The 23,264-nt window shown below is 43.5% G+C and overlaps 1 protein-coding gene across 1 annotated transcript in view; it reads left to right on the forward strand.

The window, feature by feature from the left end:
- Window positions 1–23,264, forward strand: part of LOC147693325 (TRPM8 channel-associated factor homolog) — a 162,126-nt gene that overhangs the window by 61,369 nt on the left and 77,493 nt on the right. Inside the window, exon 2 of the mRNA XM_086933671.1 lies at window positions 5,479–6,114. Within this exon, the coding sequence (XP_086789797.1) occupies window positions 5,498–6,114 (617 nt within the window). The 5' untranslated portion in view covers window positions 5,479–5,497. The remainder of the gene's footprint in view (window positions 1–5,478; window positions 6,115–23,264) is intronic.

The following is a 23,264-nucleotide window of genomic DNA, read 5'->3' on the forward strand; positions in this document are numbered from 1 at the left end:
ATAAAGTCAGTGATGTCTTCACTGAATTGTGCACGGGGTCCTGGTGGCCTGTAGAGGAGGGTGCCTCTGAGTGTGGTCTTGGGGTCGGTGTGGATCTGGAAGTGAAGGTGTTCGGCGCTAGCGATGTTGACGTCTGAGCTGGTTGAGATGCGGATGGAATTCTTGTGGACGATAACGATGCCTCCTCCTGTTTGCTTGTTGCGGTCTTTTCGGATGATCTTGTAGCCTTCTGGGATGGCAATGGTGATGTCTGGGGCTGAGGAGGCGTTCATCCATGTTTCAGTTAGGAAGGCGACGTCCGGAGAGATGGTGTCTAGTAGATTCCAGAGGTCGATGGCGTGTCTGTGGACCGAGCGGGTGTTGAGCAGGATGCATTTTAGGTGGTTGGTGTCTGGTCTCTGTTTGGTGTTGGTGTATGAGGAGTTGGTCTTGGTGCCGTCAAACTTGCAGGAGTTGCATGTGAAGGGTCCATGGGTGTGTCCAGGGGCGGCTTGGGGGCAGTTGGGGAGTCGGCCGGGGTTAAGGGCTAGGAGGGTGGAGGCGGCATAAGTGATGCGGGTGGGGTGAGTGGGACGGGGGCCAGGGAGTCTGGCGCTGGGCGCGGTCCAGGCGCAGACGGTCTTACCTTTGGCACACCTTCGGCGCGGCCGTAGCGCGTGGACGCTGCGCGTTGAGACATCTTTTTTAAATGGACAGTGGAGGGGGCGAAGCGTGGGAGGGGCAGCTGGGAGGCGGGGAGTCAGGTGGAGTGACGGTGCGGGAGGACGGTACTACAAACAAAATGGCGGCAACAGTAAACAAACAAATTTTGCAAGGCAGGACGATGTTAGGTACCAGCTGTAAATATAGTGGAACGTTAATGGGGAGGATAAAGCGCTACGAGGTAAGGCAGTACTTGGGGGAAGTTCACTAAGCTATGTAATTGTGCAGCCCGTAGGTCGAGGCTAGACTAATTTAGCAATGATAAAGTGTACTCGGTGATCAGTGAAAAAAGAAAAACACCAAGCTCTACAAAGCCCAGCAGTGTGAAGGGCTTCTCTCTGATCTGAGAGGCCATAGTGCATCAATATTTTGGAACCGAAATTTCATTCACAAATTATCAATGCATTCCATTGCATATCATTAAGTCAAAGGGGAATTCACCAATCGAGCCCATTCTGTCTATCAAATCACTAGAGGTGCAAACTGTACTTTGTAGCAATGTGCGAAATACATTTAATTTGCTTTTGTGAAATTATGCAAAAGTACAGGCAAACTGCACAAAATGAAGTAAAATGCACATCCGTCTTGCCTTTTTAGCGCTTATGACCTTTATGTCAATTGTTGCCATGAAGATACATTTAAATGAGAGCGCCACGAAGGAAAGCTGTTGTTCCTGTGAGTTCACTGTAAGTCTTTACTGCGAACGGTGCAGAATTATGCTAAATTACGTAATCCTGGGAAAAATCCCCCAAATTATGTGAATTAAGTTGTGGTAATTTTACATTTTACCAGGGTAGTACTTTTTGAGTCAGAAAGATATTGTCGAATATGACAAAGCATGGGCACAAGTAGTCAGGCTCTTGAAGTGTATACCTACGCTATTGTTTATTGAGGAAAACAAAGCAGCCAAAGAACAAAAATGGAAGCAAAGGAAAAAGTCCAAGTCCAAAGTAGTCTCTCGGATTTACTAGAGCGTTGAGGGGGCTCCCTTCTCCTTCAGGAAGTTTCAGTCCTCGCACGTTGTGGTCAAACAAACAACAAAGGAAAACAAGCAGTGGCATAGCCAATAGATCTCGACTTTGGGACCCTGTAGGTTTTTAGTTATGTGTTTCAGAGATATAGTATTCGGAACTTCCAGTGTGCGTGACAACAATAGCCTTATTTTAAATAGAACAGGTAAATCTTTTGGTTAAAGTAGTCATCCTTATAGACAGTCAAGAAGGCTCAACCCCGGTAATGGCTTCAAACTTGAAGCCGTTACCGGGGTTGAGCCGATATGTTGCAAATAAACAAGCGAATTCGGATGCCATAAGAATAGGCTGCGTACATCGGCAACATTCAAAATTATCCTTCTTGACTGTCTATAAGGTTGAATACTTTAACCAAAAGATTGACCTGTTCTATTTAATATAAGGCTATTATTGTCACGCGCACTGGAAGTTCCGAATACTATATCTCTGAAACACATCTGACATAATCTCCATATTTTTCGCCCTGAAGAAGTCCTCTGGACGAAACGCGTTGGCTACGCTTTGTATGAAGATTTTGAATGAAAGAAAAAGAACATTTTAAGTCCTACTGAACTGATCTCTTAAATCATTATTTTTTGATTGTTACTGTGTACTGTATGGGAGTGCTGAACCACTGTGTTCTATTGTAAAGCCTTTTGGGCATTACCCTTGGGAGTCTAGGGGTATGTGACTTCAGGTTCTTGGCACCCAGAATTCTTTGAAAACAACTAGACCACAATGTATTGGATAAAGTGCAGTCATTCTGTGCCCTACACCCCAGTTGCTTTAGAGTTGTACGTTTTTAGTTATGCTTTACATTATCGTGGGTGGATTAGTAGATATGGTGCAGAGAAAACAATATTTGTCCCTGCGTTGAGCCATCTTCTGAGAGGCGTAGCAATTTCATGCAATCCCAGGTTTATGAAGGTTTCTAGATGTGGGATTGCATGAAATCCATGGGGATACATGGGAATGCCCATGTTCAACCCATGGAACGCCTCCCAGAATGAAATGTAACTCTAGCAGCACAAGCCGATGTATTGCATTACTTTTATTTCACAAAGCCACGCGAGGCGATGCAAATCACCCATTGCGCGGCTTTGTAAATATTTACTAGAATTTAACATCATGGATGCACCACAAAAGTAATGTAAAATATTCGTAAATCTGGCCCAATGTGTGTTAGATTGCTGAGCTGGTATTCCGCCCAGGAGGGAGCGCCGGTTTGAGCCCTGGTCCTTTGCTCAGATCAGGTTCATTGGTGCTGCTGGTGACAATGGAAGGCTCATGTTTCTACACCTCTTTCTGAAGCAGTTGGTATGGGTATCACGTGGTGATATTACAAAGTTTAGCTGAGAAGTATAGGAGGGTGTGGATGTCCTGGAAGTGTGCTTCAAATCACCAGTTCTCTCAAATGTTGAAATCCAGTTGTTCTGGAGCCTGTTGTGTGGTTCTGCAGAGATCTCCTCTCACCCTCATTCTATTTAACATTTATTCAACCACTCTCTGAGCTGATTAGATCTTTCGGAGGTGGAGCATTTTCCCATGCGGATGACAAAAAGCTCAGCCTCATGTTGGACAGACAGACTTTGCATTAAAGCTACCACTCTAAGAAAGTGGCAGTTCCAGTCCACTTGCTGGCAACAGACCACTTGTTGGATTGCAGGGAGGGGAACTACTTTGGTTCCTTGTCACCTAAGTCAACTCTAAATGTTAAAAATGTAAACATGTGCCATATGCAGTTGACTAATCCAAAAAGTGACAGGCACCCTTGAGCCAATCTCTAAAGGGGGTTGACCCAAACAAAGCGACAGCTTAAGTGTGCTGAATCAGAGCCCTCTCTATATTCTCCATTGTATTTTGTGTGTTGTGCTGACTTGAGGCCTTGTGGAGAGCTAAAGTTGTCTTTTTTTTGTTTAAAAGCTTTATTTCGAATAATAGGTATTACAAAGAAGAAACCAATGATACAAATTATTGCAATACAAGATAAAAGCATATCATATGAGAGGTTAGTATAAAGAAGAAAAGAAAGCTATTTTACATTTTAAGGGAATAAGGGGGTGGGAGGTAAAAGGAGGGAAAAAGAGGGAGGAAAGGAAGGTAAGCGTTCCAAAACTGATAAATTGAGAAACTGCATCTTACATTGGAATAAGAAAGATAAAACTAATCAAAAAACAGTAAGCCAAAAAACAGTAAAAAGTAAGGAATAAAGAAAATAAACAGTCAAGGAGGTTAAAAATTTTCAGCGTTTAAACGAGAATTATCTGTTAATACTAAATGATCTAAATAAGTAGTATTAGGCAACTAAAAGAGATCTCTATTGACCAATGGTTTACAGGAGGAGGCAAAAGCAATATCAAGTCGGTGCGTATGACAAAGGCTGTTCCACCAGGGTTGAATGGAGAGTTTCGTAAGTGTTTTCCAATTGAGAGTGATGTGTTAGAAAGCTAAAGCAAGCAAAAGGTTAAAGAGACCAAATTTATGAGGGAGAAGGTCTAAGGAATCAGAGAGACTTCCAGAGAAAAGTATGGGAATGGAATAGGGAATGGAAATATTAAATAGACAAGATATATAGGACCAAACATTCTCCCAAAAATTGGGGACCAAGGGGCAAAGGGAAAGAAGGTGAAGAAGATCGGCATAAGAGGAGCCACAGGTCCAACAGTTTGTATTAGTGGAGTGAGAAAATGTATCGATGGAGGTGGGAGTAAGATAAAGCTTATGATAGAGAAAGAACATAGCTTTTTGTCTTTAGTCAGATGGAGAGACCGAAAACCTTTTATGGCCAGTGCTGAGATAACTCTATGAGGTCACCCTTGCTCTTATTAATTCTTGTCATTGATTGGTTCATTAAATCAGTCATTCATTCATTGGTGCCAAAGATGTGTACTGCCCGCTTTGTTTATGCATAATAACATGTGCACACATTTATTTCGGTATTCCACAACATCCATGGCTTAATTTAACATTCTGAATGCTCGTTATCAGCTGTTTGTTCTGAGAAATGGAAAGAAGAAGGCCCTTTTGTCATTCATTTTGTGTTGTGTGGTATATTTGGTTTTCTCATAGCATACACTGTTTTCAGAAGTATTTTGTGAATGTTTCAAAGCAGGAATTGCAGGTGCTGCAGGAGCACCTTTGGTCTGGCAGTCCCTCATAGCCATTTCTGGGCTGCATGTCTCTAAACTGAGGTCTCCTGAACTCAGGGCATGTGCAGTGAAAGACTCCGATCCTCCTCTCAGGTGAGCAGACCATAGCAAACTGCCTGCAGACTGAGCCGGTACTCATCGAAGGCAAGAGCCTTGGGTCTTTGCCGTACCAGCACATGTATCACCCCTGGGATCTTCCTAAAGTGGAACCCCTTCCCCTGCCCTGCCAGTGGCAGCTGGTGGACCATTAGCAGGAGATTGATGAATTGAAAACATCTGGGCTACAGAGAAGGAGACCTGCTGGGGATACACTACCAAACATGTATGGTACTTAGGTTGTTGTGAGTTAGAGCAAGGTGGGAAATATCCAGTGTGAGAGACAGAATACTCAAGAAACAAACAATCCTAAATATCTCTTACAGCTGAAGATGGTGTTATTAATTTAACTGCAGAGGTACCCCAGAAACAGAGGTTGTTAATGGTCCCTCAGAAGGTACACATTTGCTTTTAGAAAAGGGAGAGGAATATATTCAAACCTATTTCTTCTATACCTAGTGTGTTCAGCCAAAGAACTACACATTTACCATTAAATCTGTTTTTTGCTTATATATTTTCAGGAATAAGAACCACTTTGAAATGACCCTCAGAGACTCTTACGAAGCCTTGACTCAAGGTATTGAAACCTTGGACTTTACAGGAAGTTCTATTCCATGTGACCTGCTCCTGATTGGGGATAAAGCCTTCCCTGTGATGGTGAGCGACTCAGGCCAAGTTCTCATCGCAGCATCTTACTACGGGAAGGGTCGGATCGTGGCCATCGCTCATGAGTCCTACTTCCTTAGCCAAAAGTTCTCACAGTTCCTCTTCAATGCTGTCCAATGGCTGAAACCCTCAGCAGATGCTCTGGTTGGTGTCCAGTCTAACTTTGACTCCCTGGTGAAGACCTTTTCTGATCATGGCATCAAGGTGCAGTCCAGTGGAGGGTTTCTGGAATCCTTTGGCGTGTATTGCATGGACGCCTATAATGCCACTCAGAAGAAAGAGCTTATTGCATTTGTGAAGAACGGAGGTGGTCTCCTCATCGCAGGTCAAGCCTGGAATTGGGCCTACAAACACAGTACCGAAAACGTCTGTTTTGAATATCCTGGAAACCAAGTGATCAATATGTCCGGCATCTATTTCACATCCAACTATGGCGAGAGGGGAGTTTTCTCAATCTCAAAAGAAGTCCCGATTTGCCCATTGCTTGTCCGGTGAGTGAAAACAAGGTCAAACATGAACTGTGGTGATTAAAACTGAATTAGTGATACAGTTCCACTTTTCTACATACATGGGGTACCAACTCAGCACGTAGAAGGGACACCCAAAACACATCTCTTCCAAATACTGAATCATAATCCATTTCTACACATATTTTAGCGAATTGGAAAACATATTGCATAAGAAAAAAGGTTTTTCCATTTAAAAACTCTGATTTGATGATTGGAAGGATTTGCAAATGCTAAAACCCTTTGTACATTTGTACAAAAAAAAAAATACAGACACTCTGTATAGGCTGAGAAATCTTGGTACACTTGACTTCTGAATAATTGAAATGGCGTCGGTATGTGTGACAGTGCATTAAAGTGTTGAAGTGCTACTGATAGAGGTGGAGAAGTGGCAGTGCATGGATATCATTTAGTGATCAGCAAGGCCCACAGCTGCAGCCCCTGGCTTTCCCCTTTGTGACCCCTGGGCTTCAGAGGTGGCAAAATCAGTGCTGAGGAACATAGTGGCAAGTTACACTTAGGCCCATTTTGTTTCACTAATAGTGAATAATAGTATATTATTCACTATTAATGTAATACAAAATGTCGCACCAGGATCTGCAACCATGCCTGCACTGGCAGCTGAGGTAAGTAAAGGAAACCCTATGTTGTGTGTATTCTTTTGGTTCACAGTGTGTTTCTGTGAGAGAGACAATGTCATATGGGTGAGCGTGTGTATCTGAGTGAGCATGTAGGAGTGAAAGTAAGTGAGAGTCACTGACAGTAAGTGAGAATGAGTGAGGCTGGCCGTCAGAAAGTTGGCATGAGTGAGTAACAATGAGTGAGTGAGAGTAAGAGTGACTTCGAGCGAGCTGGAGTGGGTGATTGAGAATGAATAAGAATGAACATGAGGGAGTGTTGGAGGGTGATTGACAATGAATAAATGTGAGGGACAAGTGAGTGAATGGAACTGAGTGAGAATAAGTGCAAATAATTTGGAATGAGTAAGAGTTTGGGCGCTGGAGAAACTCAGTAAGTGATAATAATAGTGTGCGTGAATGCAAGTGACTGAAAGTGAATGGATGAGTGAGTGTGATTATGGGACAGAAAGTAAGATGAGCACATGTGAGCGTGAATAAGTAAATGATTGAGTTAGTAAGAATGAGCAAGATTGATTGAATGAGAAAGAATGAGTGGGTGATAGTGTGTGAGTGTAAGAGAGAATGAAGAGGTGCATGTGAGTGAGTCAGAGTAAGACGAGCGTGAATGAGCAAGAAGGGGAGAGATAGTTTGTGAGTGCAAGAGTGAGAATGAATGAATGCAAGTGAGTGCGATTGATTGTAAGTGAGAATTATCTGGTGCTATGCTTGGGAGTCTACCCTTGGCCCTGGTATACAAAAGGCAATTATTGGCTTATAGAGGCTCACATGGCTAAATACTAGGACTGGCACAATTCAGGCAGTTCTTTGCATGAAAGGCACCTGAATTAATGAATGAATAAATGTGACAAGCTTGAAAAGCTCATCAGTGGCTCCAACCGGAGCGTCCCGTCGCTGAGTTGATATAAGTAGGCAAGGACCCAAGTCTCCTACCAGAGCTGCAGGGTCTCTAAAAGGGAACGAGAAGCCTGACTTACACTCCTTTGAAAAGGTGAGTCTTCAGAAGAGCCCTGAAAGCGGACTCTGAGGAACTTATGGAAATGAATTCCACAGAGTAGGAGCCAGAAATGAGAAGACTCTGCCACCAGCTTTCACTTTATGCACTTTATGAATGCATAAAATGGTTTTGCTCACCGGCCAAATCCCTTTATGCAGCCAATGTTGTGCTTTCAGACCCTGCCAAATCAAATTCCGCTTAGGAATATTCAGTGCAAGTCAAGCAGCCGCATTCTGAACCCATTGTATTCTATTGGTCAGCTCCTGCGGTGCCCCAAGGAAAAGGAGATTGTTATAATTAGTTATAATTAGTGCATGGACAATGTCTTTTTTTTTTCTTTCCTGTGACAAAATGCTGGAACTGGCATACTGGAGGGAGTTCGTTTTTGGGATAATTGGCACCCATGGTAAATTAGGGGTACTGGCATAAATTGGGTAAATCTTGGTATAGCAGCACCTGTGGATAAATGCTGGTGCTGAGATACTTGAGTAAAAATTGATAGCACATTTGAGGTAATTCTTCCTCATAAGGGAGTACAAGCATGGCATATGAGTGAACCATGACAAAATGGTGGCCATTACATACTAGAGGTAATGTTTGACATAAGGATCACGCATGGTATATGCAAGGCATTAATAGCAAAATTCAAGCAAGAGCATATTGAATGAATTTTCAGCATATTATTAATATTATGATTTTTAAAAAAGTTTATATAGCGCCTGAATCACCCCTGAAGAGGCGCTCGTGGACAGACGTGGGAGTACTGGCACTATGAGAAGCGTCTAGAACAAAACATTTTTTAAGGACTTTCTGAAGTGAAGATTGTCCGGACACTGCCTCAGTGTAATAGGGAGCAAGTTCCAGTGCTGGAGACCGAGATATGAGAACGCTTACCTCCCTGTCCTTGACTTATTAATCCGGGAAATTTTGAGGAGGGATTTGGAGCTAGATCGAAGGTCTCTAAGGGGAGTATATTGGTTAAATTTCTCTGCGAGGTATGCTGGGCCATTGCCAAACAACACCTTAAGATTGATCCAGCAAACTTTGAGTTTTATTACTTTGCGCACCGGAAGCCAATGAAGCTGCTGCAGCAACCATATCGAAGGTGATCTGTAAGGGGCGTTCAATACCAGCTGTGACGCTGTATTTTGGACTACCTGTAAGCGGTCTAACGAGGCCTTGTTAGCTGAGACCAGTAGAGCATTACAGTAGTCAAGTCGACTTAAAACTAGCATCTGAATGAGAGTCTTCTGTGTGTCGTCTGGAAGGAAAGGAAATACTTGTCTCAGCAGACTCAGCTCTTGAAAACAGGCGCTCCCCATGTGGGCCTCCTGCTCCTTCATGTTCAGGCTCTGCTCAATGCAAACCCCTAGATTTTTTACTGATGTCTTTGGGACGGGAGAGACACCCTGCTCCCCTGGCCACCACTCTGGTGTCCACAGAAATGCGGCCTCTCCGAAGAGCATAATCTCAGTCTTCCTGGCATTTAATTGTAGAAAGTTGTTACACATTCACTGAGATATTGCTAGCATGCCGGAAGAGAAGGTGGTCTGCGCCGTCACGGAGTATTTGTCAAAAGAGAAGGTAAGCTGGGTATCATCCGCATATAATATTGGCATGAACACATATGTCCTCAGGAGATCGGCCAAGGGAGCAACATAGATATTAAATAGGGTGGGCTTAGACAAGAGCCCTGAGGTACTCCCTTGGTCAACGTCTTAGTCGTGGATCTATAGGTACCAGTTTAACTGTCTGGGAACGATCAGAGAGCAAACTACACATCCACCCTTTATCTCGGATTCCTCTAGTCTCCTGATCAAAATCTGGTGATCAACCTTGTTGAATGCCACAGAGAGATGTAACAACACCAGTAGAGTGGATTGCCCTCTATCTAGTGCTAGCCTGATGTTGTCCGTGCTATGTTTAGGCCTAAAGCCTGATTGCGACACATCCAGGCTGCCTGACGCTTCGACATGAGCTGACACATGTTTAATAATATGCTTTTCTTAGATTTTGCTCAGGAGCGGTAGGAGGGATACTGGTCGCAAAATTCGAGAGATCGTTCATAGAGGCCTTGGTGTTTTTGTGGAGTGGGATGACCTGTGCTATCTTCCATTCTGGTGGTAAGTGACCTTCCGTTAACAACGCGTTCAGTAGGGAGCAAATAGGAGCAGACAGTTGTTTAGCGAGACAGGCGGAGCATAATGTGCATTAATTACAAATTGCCGAGCCTAGCACAATGGTGGCATTTTTTGATGCAAGAGGGAAAACAGAATATTTTGAAAAAACATTTGGATCACCTATTGGCGATTGTCCGGTTGAATTAGCCTGACATATCATAAATGGACTTTGAGTCCCCTTTCAGAGCCTATAGACCTTTAGCAAATGTGTGTGAAAATTGTGCTTCAAAATGCAGTTTGACCCTATTCTTTCAAAATTTTCTCAAGGCGAAAACCCCCATGTGACTTCGCTCATTCGCTACAATTCAGAGCAAGTCGTATGCCCCAGCACTTTCAAAGATCACGCCAGGTCTCTATTGTAGGTGGTGTCTAAAATAGACATTTGTTTCACATCAATATTGTCATCAATATGGTGTCCTCTGGGTTAAGGTAATGTGACATCAATCCCTGGAGATTTGGGGTTATATTTCATAAGACATCAGTTCCTATGATGTCATTTGAATACCTGAATTAGAAAGGCTTTGAACATTGTAGCCGTTCCTGAAAATAAAGAATGACAAATGGAACACCCCATCAGCCCTTTGGTTTGAAACTGAGTTTGCGACTTCTAAAATATGCTGCAAAGCGTACGACCGGTAATGGGGGAAGGCATATTTGGAGGAGGCTAAGAATATATATTAGAACATTGGAATGTTGGAATCTTCATTTAAAACAATCGGCTTCGGCTAAGGCCTTTAACGCTGCAGCGGGTCTTTAATAGCTGGAATGCCTGCTACGTCGGGCTTTAACGCTATATTAGTGAAAATAAAATACTTCTAAGAGACGTTGTAGGTTTGCAGAAAGACAACTTTTAACTGAGAGGATTTTAGTAGCTGACGTTTTTCAAATTGTGAAAGATCTCTGTCTCCCCTCCTTTACATAAGAAGGCATGAATGGTTCAGAGAAAGTGGGTGAATCCTTGTCAACCTCCTTTTACGAACAGATAAATAATATCAACCTTAAACTTGGGGACACGAAGAAGCAGATGAAGAAGACCTTCTCCCTGATACAGAGGTCCACATTATCAAGCTTTTAACATTTGAAGACTGAACTGGGGAAAGCCTCTATTTCAGCCACTGGACCCTTATCCAGCCTCTTGCTTACATATTGTTGAAGATGTTTTGCTCCAGTGATAAGGAGCTTATGTAAAGCTTCCCTGAAAACTGCAATATATCCTCAGAAATGGAAGGATGCTCAAATCCATCCAATACTAATGAAACCCTGTAGAGCCTCAGCATTTGAGCAATTGATGGCCCATTTCATGACTTCCCTTCTCAGTGAAAACTCTAAAAAAGGAAGTTGATAAACAACTTCGACTGTATATTAATCACATCCTGGATCGGGCGCAAACAGGTTTCCGTCCCACGCATAGGTGCTGCCCTGTTAACAGTACTTGATGCTCTAGGAATGCTCTTGGATGAGGGCTACTGTGCTGCTTTGGTGCTATTGGATCTCAGCGCTGCCTTCGATACAGAATCTCATACTATCTTGATACACAGACTACGGACATTGGACATTCAGAGTGGAAGCACTGTACCTGCTTGCCTTCTTCTATCGAACCAAACCCAGACAATGAATATGTAATCTTTTCAATTCACTCCACACAGACCTGTAAGATCAGCCAATGATTTCTTTCTTAAGCAGTGGCGGCTCCTCTGCTAAGGCGGGGGAGGGTCGCCCCACTGCTCTGTGGGCAGTTGAAAAAGGAAAAATAAAATGATAATTACGAATGATATTATTATGTTATTTTTCGGTCGTGGCTCAGCTGGTTAGGGGCAGGTTCAGGAGCTGTGCAGGCCCGATGACAATGTACCGTGATCCAGGTCGCCACAGCGAGATGCGGGGTGCAGATGAGTGAATCGTTGACGTTGAGCCTGCAGTCGATGGGATGCGTTGAACTTCCCCACACAGTGCTGGCAATGCATCACTTCCAAAGACGAAGCACCAAGATGCGTTAGTTCTAAAGTGTGATGTGCAGGGGTAGTTTCTTGCTTAGGGTGGGTGGGCTTTTCTCCCGCTTCAATTTCTGCCTCAATTGCTACCTCATATTTCTTTTTACAAATGTTTAATTCATTAGCCCTTCAAAGAGTGTGACCCTCGCTCTGCTCAAGGGTCAGGCAAAACCAGGCACTTTCAGTAGGCACTTGTGCTAGAGCACATGTAACAGCCTTCGCAGAATTTATAGGGCGTACCTGATTTCAGCCCTGGCCCGCTGGCCTACAACACTGGAAAACACTGCCCCGATGACGCACTGCAGCCCCGCTGACAGAAAACAGCCAGGGCACTTTAAGCATAGGCCCTGGGTTTCCAAGGCTCTTTGTCAATCAGTGAGGGTCCACTGTGGACCAGCGCACCCCACCCATTTCCAAACTCGTCACAGCGTGGGGTGGGAAGAAGGCTCCATGGCCCCAGCCCATTCTGGGAGGAGCTGGGAAAGGTTTGCTGTGCACATGAGGCTGTCTGTCCACAATGTGATCTGCAGGACACCTGCCTCATGATAAAAGCAAGCAGCAGACATGATTGGATCAGCACTTATTATCCCTGGCAAGAGTAGTCATTTGGGGTTATGGATGGAGGGGCCTAGAGGGAGCAGGGTTTTAATGGTCTGTATGATTCAGGTGCTAAGCACCGGTAAAAAAAAGGCCCTTAAATTGTGCCCCTACCCATATTTCTTATCATCCACTTGGCCATCCATACAAATGTTAAATATCCTGCATGCTCTAGTTATCTTGTTTCTGAGCAATTCGATGGCCAAACTTATTTTTCAGCAGATTAGAAAACTAGTTTCATCAATGTAAAGTATGGATTAATTGAATTTGGAATTAATCACAGGGCTGCTAGGCTCAGCATTTGCAGCCTACGTTCAATCGCAGTGGATCTTTCTCTACCAGGACATGCAAACTTAAAAGTACATGTCCAACCCTTTACTTACGCATCACTCTGCCCTGTGATCTACATAGGGCCAACCTGAGAGGTGCCATGTGTAATAAAAGAGGAGTTTAAGTGTGGTTTGAAAGGCTACTTGTGTGGGTGGCACAATCATCGCTGCATGTCAGGGTTCTCCCTAATGCAAGGTCTGCAGGGGTCCTGAAGTTACGAAAACGAAACTGGAGCCAAATCACTTCCTGGTCCGAAGCATGGAATTTACGAAATTCCAAGATGGCGGTCGGAACAAGGAAGTTAGCAGTCTAGTGTTTAGAGTGCTTTTAGAGCGGAGTTCCGGTGGGGCGCGCGCTCTGTCAAAACTGCGCACTTCACCGCGTTTCCTGACGAAGACGGTTGAGGAATCTAGCTAGTCATAGAAATCACCCAAGTTCTTAGTTTCCGAGTTATAGTGTCTGGGGTTGAAGTAACAGAAATTAGTGCCCCCTTTACCAACGAGCTTCACGTCGTGAAGCCGGAGAATCGTCTGACTGAAAGCCGACGTTTGTGAGTCTTCGCTGCTGTAGTCGCTAGCAGAGAGTCAGCAGTAAGCTTGAGAGCCTACCCGACTGAACCACGTGTCGCTGAGCCAGCTGAGAATCGACGCGTCGGAAGGAGCCAGAACTTAAGGAGATAAGTCACAAAAGAAATAACACTGTACAGTACCGTGTAGGAATTATTTGAGACTGAGCAATGAGAGTAATATTGTTATAGAGTGCACTCTAGTTAAAAGGTCAACGCGAACTTTAAAATCTACAAGAGACAAGTTATATTTAGTGACTGCATATTGAATCCGAGAGTTGTCACGAATTGAGACGCTTCTCTGAAGAATTTCATCAGCAGGAAAGATTTAGAAGTACCTTCAGGGAATTCGAAAAGGAACAAGATTCTCCACCACACGTGATGATGAACTGACACTCATCTGGGGAGAAAGGTTCCAAATATAAGGTTAAGGAGTCGCTATTAGTGGTAGGTTAAACTCCAAGTTCTTAAATGGGGGATCGCAAGGGAATTAGATAGAGAATTAATAAAAGTATAATTTTCTTTCAGTGAGTCGAAATACTAATAGGCAGCTCTGGTTAAGAAATACTATCTGAGGAAAGAAGAGAAGCAGGTCTCACCGTTCCTTGGGTATGTCATCAGGTTAATGTGAGATAAGAAAGTGTAGGGTCTAAGAAAGGATTTCACGGTATCTTGTTTATGCTTAGTATTCACAGGCATCTTGTTGGGCAGAATAAAAGCCTGAAGAGGATATCGCTAGAATACCGAGGAACCAGGACCAGTCTCTTCTGTGCTTTATTTTCTTATGGTTATTTTCTCCACTTTTCCCCTTCCCTTTTTCTGATTGCTTGGAGTTACGATTACACTCTGACTCCGATCGATTGGAGAGAGGGAGTCGGAAAGCTAGCATCATCTGTTCCTGTGCAAGTCGACAAGAGAGAGATTCGTGGACTCTGACAGAGTGAAGTGCCCACGTTGTAAATTTGCACCCGAACAGAATGGTTGAAGGGGTTAATTTGCAGACCTTAGGGGCGGTATTAGATTCCATACAAAAAGAATTAGTGGCGGTTAGGCAAGAGAATCAGGGTTTGAGGCAAGAGGTGATAAATGCTAGGAAAGAGACGGCAGAGTTAGCACAAAGAATTAGTCAACCACTTTCAGAACATAGAGAAACCCCCTCCACGTCCGCAACGGAAACAAATAGGCTAACTACACAGGTTATACATTCATTGTCCCCAGTCATTCCCTTGGCAGCACCAGAGAGGTTTAGTGGAGACCCACAGAAGGCGCAAGTATTCATCTCTCAATGTACCTTACATTTCATGTGTCGTCCTTCTGTCTTCCCCGATGCACAATCCAAAGTGGCCTTCGTTTTATCCTATCTGAGTGGAGACGCTGCCGCGTGGTCGATGCCCATCGTTTCTCGAGACGACCCTCTTCTACAGAACTATGACGAATTTAAGAAGGAATTTTTGCGTATATTTGATCGAAGGCGAATTTCCCAGGCGGTTGATAATGAGCTTCTGGAATTGAAACAAGGAAACAGGGACTTGGTGGCGTACCTAGCCCAATTTAATAAATTGGTAATGGAAACTGACTGGCCAGAAAATAAGAGAACGGCCATTTTTTATCGAGGTCTCCGAGACGAACTCAAAGATGGACTGGCGCAAATTCCTAACCGACCAACAGAGATATCGGCCCTCGTAGATTTGGTTCTTGAGTTAGATTTCCGGCAAGGAGAAAGACGAGGTGAGAGAAGACGAGAATTTCGAAGCACAGTGCCTCGATTTGATAGAGCCAAGCCAGAAGTTGGAAAGGTTGTAGAAGGAACCAATGGTCAAGAACCAATGCAAATAGGAACGATAAGAGGTCCACTTACTAACGAAGAAAAAGAGAAGAGACGAGCCAATAATCAGTGTATGTATTGCGGTTCGAGCGGCCATTTTGTGAGGAATTGTCCAAAGAAGCCAAAGGGAACATACAGGCCGAAGGAAAACTAGCTGCACCACCTGTAGAAGGAGTTGTACAGGTGGATGCGAGTCAAAATTCAACTCCACAAGAACACCAACTGGCCAATACCTTGCAATCGTCGTCCCCTCATCTAGTGTTATCAATGACGATAAAGTTCCGTCAAGAAGTTCGAGAGAGAGTGATGGTAATGGTGGATTCTGGGGCGACTGGAAATTTTTGTGACCAACGATTTGCAACCAAGATCGGTTTGAGAGCAATCTTAAAGGATAAAAGTGAACCAGTTAGAGCCATCGATGGGACAAACCTATCTTCAGGACCCATAGTCAGTCACACAGAAACGGTGCAGTTAATCAGAGAAGATGGACATCAAGAAGAAATCCAGTTTAACCTAATAGACGCACCTCAGTTCCAGTTAATCTTAGGACTTCCTTGGCTTACAGAGCATAATCCAACTGTAGATTGGGCAGCAAGAACTATAGAGATGTCTTCGGACTATTGCAAGAATTATTGTTTCGGAAACCAGAAGAAAAAAGACCAAGAAAATCCAGCTCTGGCACTGTGTTCCGCGAATGCAGTTGTGTGTGTAATCAACACCCAGTCCATTCCATCGCAATATCAAGATTTTGAAGATGTATTTGATGAGCAAGAAGCTGAGCAATTACCACCTCATCGGGTTTATGACTGCAAGATAGATCTTGAACCAGGAGCAAATATGCCATGTAGCAGGGTCTATGCCTTAACGGAAAAGGAGCATGAACATTTAAAAGAATACATACGCAAGTACTTGGCTAACGGGTTTATTAGACCTTCTCAATCTCCAGTATCCTCGCCCCTGTTTTTTGTACCGAAGAAGGAAGAGGGCGAGTTGCGAACTTGCATAGACTACCGCGCAATCAATCGGATCACTAAGAAGAATAGGTATCCACTCCCCCTCATCTCAGTTTTATTGGATCAGGTGAAAGGGGCCCAAGTATTTACTAAACTGGATTTGAGAGGTGCCTATCATCTCATTCGAGTAAGAGCTGGTGACGAGTGGAAGACCGCTTTTAGGACTCGGTTTGGGTTATTTGAATACCAAGTAATGCCCTATGGTCTATGCAACGCCCCAGCAGCATTTCAGCACTTTATCAATGATGTCCTTAGTGAATTCATAGACCAATGTGCTATCGTGTATATAGACGATATTTTGATCTACTCTGCAAACACCCAGGAACATCAAGGTCAAGTGAGAAGAATTTTACAAAAATTGAGAGAGAACAAATTGTTTGTTAAGTTGGAGAAATGTGCCTTTGATGTCACTGAGGTAGAGTTCTTGGGATTCGTGATCTCACCAGCCGGTATACACATGGATAAAAGGAAGATTCAAGCAGTCTTGGAGTGGAAGTCTCCGACCAGTGTGAAAGAAGTACAAGCCTTCATTGGCTTCGCAAACTTTTATCGAAGATTTATCAGTGAATTTTCTCGACGAATCCTTCCTCTCACAAGGTTATTGAAAAAAGGTGTGCAGTTTCAGTGGACCAAGGAGGCGGAGTCAGCATTCAAGAGTCTGAAGGAAGAATTTACATCAGCTCCAATTCTTCTCCATGCGGGTCCATCCGAGCCATTTTATGTGGAAACGGACGCCTCAGATCTGGCGGTAGGAGGAGTACTTTCTCAGAGAAATAAGAAGACGGGCCAATTACATCCGGTGGCTTATAGGTCTAGGAAATTGTCACCTGCTGAAGTCAATTATACGATCACAGAAAAAGAGCTGCTGGCAATCAAGGACGCCTTCAAGGAATGGAGGCATTATTTGATGGGAGCTCATCATGTTGTTACGGTGTTCACGGATCATCGGAATCTGAAGTTCCTAAAGTCTGCTCGGACCCTAACCCCAAGGCAACTTCGTTGGTCGTTATATTTCGCTGATTATGATTTTGTCATCACATTCAGACCAGGGGCCCAGAACGGCAAAGCGGATGCCTTGTCGCGGATGGGAACAGGAGAAGAAAAGAACCAAATTAAGACACAGGCGATCATCCCTGATTCCAAGATCATAGGTGTTGTAGAAACTCTGAGTGTGAAGGATCAAATAACTCGCGCCTTGTCTCCAGAGGACATGTTAGAATGGAGTCAGCAGGAAGATGGCAGAGAGATATTGGATGGTCTACCTTACCACTCGGGAGCCTTGTATTTACCAACATCCGAATTGCAGAATCAGGTCATGAAGGAATGTCACGATCATTTACTGGCTGGACATAAGGGAGAGTTGAAGACTACGGATTTGGTGAAAAGAAGTTACTGGTGGCCACACATGAGTAAAGACATTGAGTTATACGTGAAGACTTGTGAAATATGTGCACAGGGGAAGTCAGAACGACAGGCGCCTAAAGGTTTGTTGCAGCCTTTACCCACTCCACCTTCTCCTTGGCACACAATCACTTTAGATTTAATTACAGAACTTCCTTCCTGTCAGGGTTACAACACCATCTTAGTAGTGGTAGATGCATACACCAAGATGACGCACTTAGTAGCTATGAAAGGAATTCCAACGGCCAAACAGCTCGCTACTCATTTTAGTGAGCAGGTGGTGCGGTTACATGGCATTCCTAAAATTGTCATTTCAGATCGTGGCACCCAGTTTGTCTCTCACTTCTGGAGAGTTTTCATGAAGGCTCTTGGAACTGAGACACGATTCTCCACAAGTTTCCATCCGGAAACAGATGGACAGACAGAACGGGTGAATCAAGAAGTGGAACAGTATTTGAGATTATTTACCTTAAAACAGGGTGGGGAATGGTTGGACTACTTGTGGGCAGCAGAATTCGCTCATAACAATGCCATAAATGTGTCCACGGGTTATTCACCGTTCTATTTGAACTACGGAAAACACCCGAATTTCTCCATGCAAGATATTTCACTTCCGGTACCAGCAGTTCAGGACTTGGTAACTCATCTGTGTCAGGTACATGAGTCTGCATCAACAAATTTAGAACAGGCCAAGAATAGGTATAAAGGGTATGCTGACAGAAAAAGGAGAGATTCCCCACAGTTGGAAATTGGAAGTGAGGTCTGGCTAAATACTAAGCACTTGCGATTAAAAGGGAATAGAAAGTTCCAGCCAAGATTCATTGGTCCTTATCCTATTGCAGAACAGATTAACCCAGTCACCTACAGATTAACCCTACCCACGAAACTCAAGATACACCCAGTCTTCCATGTTTCGTTATTAAAAAAGGTAGCTCAGGGTTTGAGACAAGAGAGAGCTCCACCACCGATTCAGTTGGAAACGGGTGTGGAGTTCGAGGTAAAAGAAATTCTTGACTCCAAAATAGTGAGGGGAAAACTGTACTATTTGGTGGACTGGAAGGGCTATGGGCCAGAGGAGCGGTCTTGGGAGTTGGAGTCTGATGTCCATGCACCTAGATTAGTGAGACTTTTTCACCTGAGATATCCAACCAAGCCCAGATTGGGAGGACCTTCCTTGGTGGGGGGTACTGTCAGGGTTCTCCCTAATGCAAGGTCTGCAGGGGTCCTGAAGTTACGAAAACGAAACTGGAGCCAAATCACTTCCTGGTCCGAAGCATGGAATTTACGAAATTCCAAGATGGCGGTCGGAACAAGGAAGTTAGCAGTCTAGTGTTTAGAGTGCTTTTAGAGCGGAGTTCCGGTGGGGCGCGCGCTCTGTCAAAACTGCGCACTTCACCGCGTTTCCTGACGAAGACGGTTGAGGAATCTAGCTAGTCATAGAAATCACCCAAGTTCTTAGTTTCCGAGTTATAGTGTCTGGGGTTGAAGTAACAGAAATTAGTGCCCCCTTTACCAACGAGCTTCACGTCGTGAAGCCGGAGAATCGTCTGACTGAAAGCCGACGTTTGTGAGTCTTCGCTGCTGTAGTCGCTAGCAGAGAGTCAGCAGTAAGCTTGAGAGCCTACCCGACTGAACCACGTGTCGCTGAGCCAGCTGAGAATCGACGCGTCGGAAGGAGCCAGAACTTAAGGAGATAAGTCACAAAAGAAATAACACTGTACAGTACCGTGTAGGAATTATTTGAGACTGAGCAATGAGAGTAATATTGTTATAGAGTGCACTCTAGTTAAAAGGTCAACGCGAACTTTAAAATCTACAAGAGACAAGTTATATTTAGTGACTGCATATTGAATCCGAGAGTTGTCACGAATTGAGACGCTTCTCTGAAGAATTTCATCAGCAGGAAAGATTTAGAAGTACCTTCAGGGAATTCGAAAAGGAACAAGATTCTCCACCACACGTGATGATGAACTGACACTCATCTGGGGAGAAAGGTTCCAAATATAAGGTTAAGGAGTCGCTATTAGTGGTAGGTTAAACTCCAAGTTCTTAAATGGGGGATCGCAAGGGAATTAGATAGAGAATTAATAAAAGTATAATTTTCTTTCAGTGAGTCGAAATACTAATAGGCAGCTCTGGTTAAGAAATACTATCTGAGGAAAGAAGAGAAGCAGGTCTCACCGTTCCTTGGGTATGTCATCAGGTTAATGTGAGATAAGAAAGTGTAGGGTCTAAGAAAGGATTTCACGGTATCTTGTTTATGCTTAGTATTCACAGGCATCTTGTTGGGCAGAATAAAAGCCTGAAGAGGATATCGCTAGAATACCGAGGAACCAGGACCAGTCTCTTCTGTGCTTTATTTTCTTATGGTTATTTTCTCCACTTTTCCCCTTCCCTTTTTCTGATTGCTTGGAGTTACGATTACACTCTGACTCCGATCGATTGGAGAGAGGGAGTCGGAAAGCTAGCATCATCTGTTCCTGTGCAAGTCGACAAGAGAGAGATTCGTGGACTCTGACACTGCAGGCCCACTAGTAGCATTTAATGCAACAGTTGATGTTGTTGCACCAAGGATATTGTGCTGGATAACTAAACACTTATAAGGTCCCAAAGGCGAGACCTTATCGCTATGCCAATCGTTGTTCTGTATGGCAAGGTGAGCATTTCAACCCTCTCACTTGGGATCAGAAGGGAGACCAAGAAACACAAAGCATAGTTTCCTACCCAGTGTTTTAGAGAAGCAGTCAGACCCTGTTCAGTAGAGGACTGAGCACAGGGCACACAGGCCTACTGGGACCCAATTATGGTGGCTGGAGCTGTTTGCCTCTGCAGTCCATCCTACCATGGTGCAGCAAAGTGGGCCAAGTACACCCTTCTGCCCTAGACACATAGCTTAGATCAGTAGAGTGAAAAGTACAGGCTCAGAACTCAAACAACAGACATGTGAACTTAACGTAATGTCTACTGCTGTTCTTTGTGAAACAAAATAGTTAATACCAGAAAAACTGAGACACTACACACAGTAACTAGGGGTTCAGGTGCAGGGTTCAACTAAATAAAACTATGGAGCTCTGTCCAACTCCTATAATCCCCACACCAAGTACAGTGCTCTAAAATAACTGCTACAGTTCTTAGTTTACTACTGTGTTTGAGCCCAATTGCTGTTGCTTTTGCCCCACGCTTCCATGTCAGGGGCCCGATTCATAGAACTAACTTAAGCCAAAATCCTAAACTTACTACTTTTGGTATTCACAGAAGGCATTTAGTAGTGTTAAATTAGGATGTTGTCTTAAGTTAAGATTTTGTCTTAAGTTAGGATTTTGTCCTAAATTAGAACACAATTCTAATTTAAGACAAAATCCTAATTTAGGACAAAAAATAATAATTTAAGACAAAATCCTAACTTAATACAAAATCCTAATTTAGGACAAAATCCTAATTTAAGACAAAATCCTAATTTAAGACTACTAAATGCCTTCTGTGAATACTAAAAGTAGTAGGTAAGACTACTAAATACCTTCTGTGAATACTAAAAGTAGTAAGTTTAGGATTTCGTCTTAAGTTAGTTATGTGAATCGGGCCCACATTCCTTAAACTCCAGGAATGCAGGCAATCCATTTCTGATGTCTGAGCAATCAATACTCCATCATCTCTTGCGTCATAGAAAGTGAGTGCAATCCAAAATGGGTACTGGGATACTCGCCGTCATTTCCACACACACTTAACAGGCACAAAGGATGGCAGTTGAAAGGTCCTGGTGTAAGTGGAACTTTACACAAGTAAGACCAGTTCAGTAGCCACTACACTCCATATTAAATATGTACAAATGCCAGTAAGCTGCCACCACCACTTTAGATCAACAACCCAGGAAATGAACAGTAGTCCCATTTCAAGAAAGAAGTCCCGCTTGGTGCCCACCTCCAGGTCACTGAACAAGTAACAGAGTCATCATGGATAGGCCTATGCATCAGCATGCACATTTGATTAGCGCGTAAGCAGTCCCCCGGAAGTCAGGATACCAGTTCATGAAGAGTGATGCCACCCAAGGCATGAGCATGCATGAGTTTACCATGCAGGGGAAATTGCTGTTACAAAAGAAGGCCAGCAACAGAGCAGTCATCTCCCTCCCAAGTGTAAGAAAGAATCATGGTGACAAAAGTAGAGAGCCTCCTTCTTTGTGCATGTAGGAGGACCACTTATTCATAGTGTTTAGGCCCCTCCCAAAAAAGGTTTGAAGTTCACTTCTAAGTATCAATAAAAGTCCACTAACTGCAAGCATTGTGTCCCATACTCAGTGAAATATTAAAGCTCGGTAGCAGAAGGCATTTCACCCCTCTTGAGTCCCAGGGAAGCAAGGTAACACGAAGTACTGAGCCTCTGCAAAGTGTTAGAGACAATGGACGTAAAATTAAGACTTTCATTCAAAATTCGACCTACAAGTTACTCAAAAGAATTAGTTGCTTGCACACACAACGCAGCAGCAGAATATCAGATTTGTAAATCAAAAACCCTACCCAGATGTTGGTAGTCACTAGATAGGATGTCCCCTGTAAGGGACCCCTGCAAATGAAAACACTAAACTTCACTTCTAAGGAACTGGCTAAAACACAAAAACAAGTCTTGCAAACTACACAACTGAAATACTTTTTAAGTTGCATTTGCAGCTTGTCCAGAAAATTAGAAGCGATAAAGGGGAAGGAAAAAGGCGACCAGCAGGGTGTTATATCTTCATTACAGTTTGATACCATCCATGGAATGTGGGTACCGCAGTATGGGCCCGATTCACAGAACTAACATAAGAAAAAATCTAGGCTTTTGTCTTAAGTTTGTCTTAAGACAGACTTAAGACAGACTTAAGACAAAATCCTAACTTAAGTCTGTCTTAGGTCTGTCTTAAGTCTGTCTTAAGACAAACTTAAGACAAAATCCTAACTTCTGTGTATACCAAAAGTCGTAAGTTTAGGATTTTGTTTTAAGTTAGTTCTGTGAATCGGGCCCTATATATTCTGTGTTGGAATGCTGGCGTGAGTTAAGCGAGCTGAGGTGGATAAGAATTAAGCATGCTTGAGAAAACTAATAAAAAAAAAAACAGGTGCAGTTTATATGAAATGAACTCACCTAAACTGAGTTTGATAAAATGAATAACATTTGTGAAGCAAAAGTATTGCATGGATTTGATGCAACTTTAAAAGAGCGTCATCTACACAGAGGAGAGGTATTCAGCGATGAAGAAAGCAACTCTAGGTCTTTGGAACACTGGAGGCAATTTGTTTTTGGGAATATGAAGTATTAATAAGGTGCGATTACAAACTGGTGGTAAAACTTGACAACCCATGGGTTGATGAATGTCACTTATAGAACCACCCGTTTATGAGATTAGTTGACTATAATCACACAATATAGTATGCAGCTGTGTTAAAATAAGGTGGTTGATTGCATTAGCATACTTGGTTGAAATCCCTATAGATACCTGGGGTGCCGCTCACGGTCTGTTTGCTGTTGGGAGGAACGACGAGGGATCTGTGCGCTTTTCAAGCGCTTGTGACTCTGTGTGGGACTTTTGGAAGGGGAAAGGACAGAGGCTGCACCACACGCCGA

Source organism: Lissotriton vulgaris, chromosome 8, assembly GCF_964263255.1.
Source record: "Lissotriton vulgaris chromosome 8, aLisVul1.2, whole genome shotgun sequence".
Lineage (NCBI taxonomy): Eukaryota > Metazoa > Chordata > Amphibia > Caudata > Salamandridae > Lissotriton > Lissotriton vulgaris.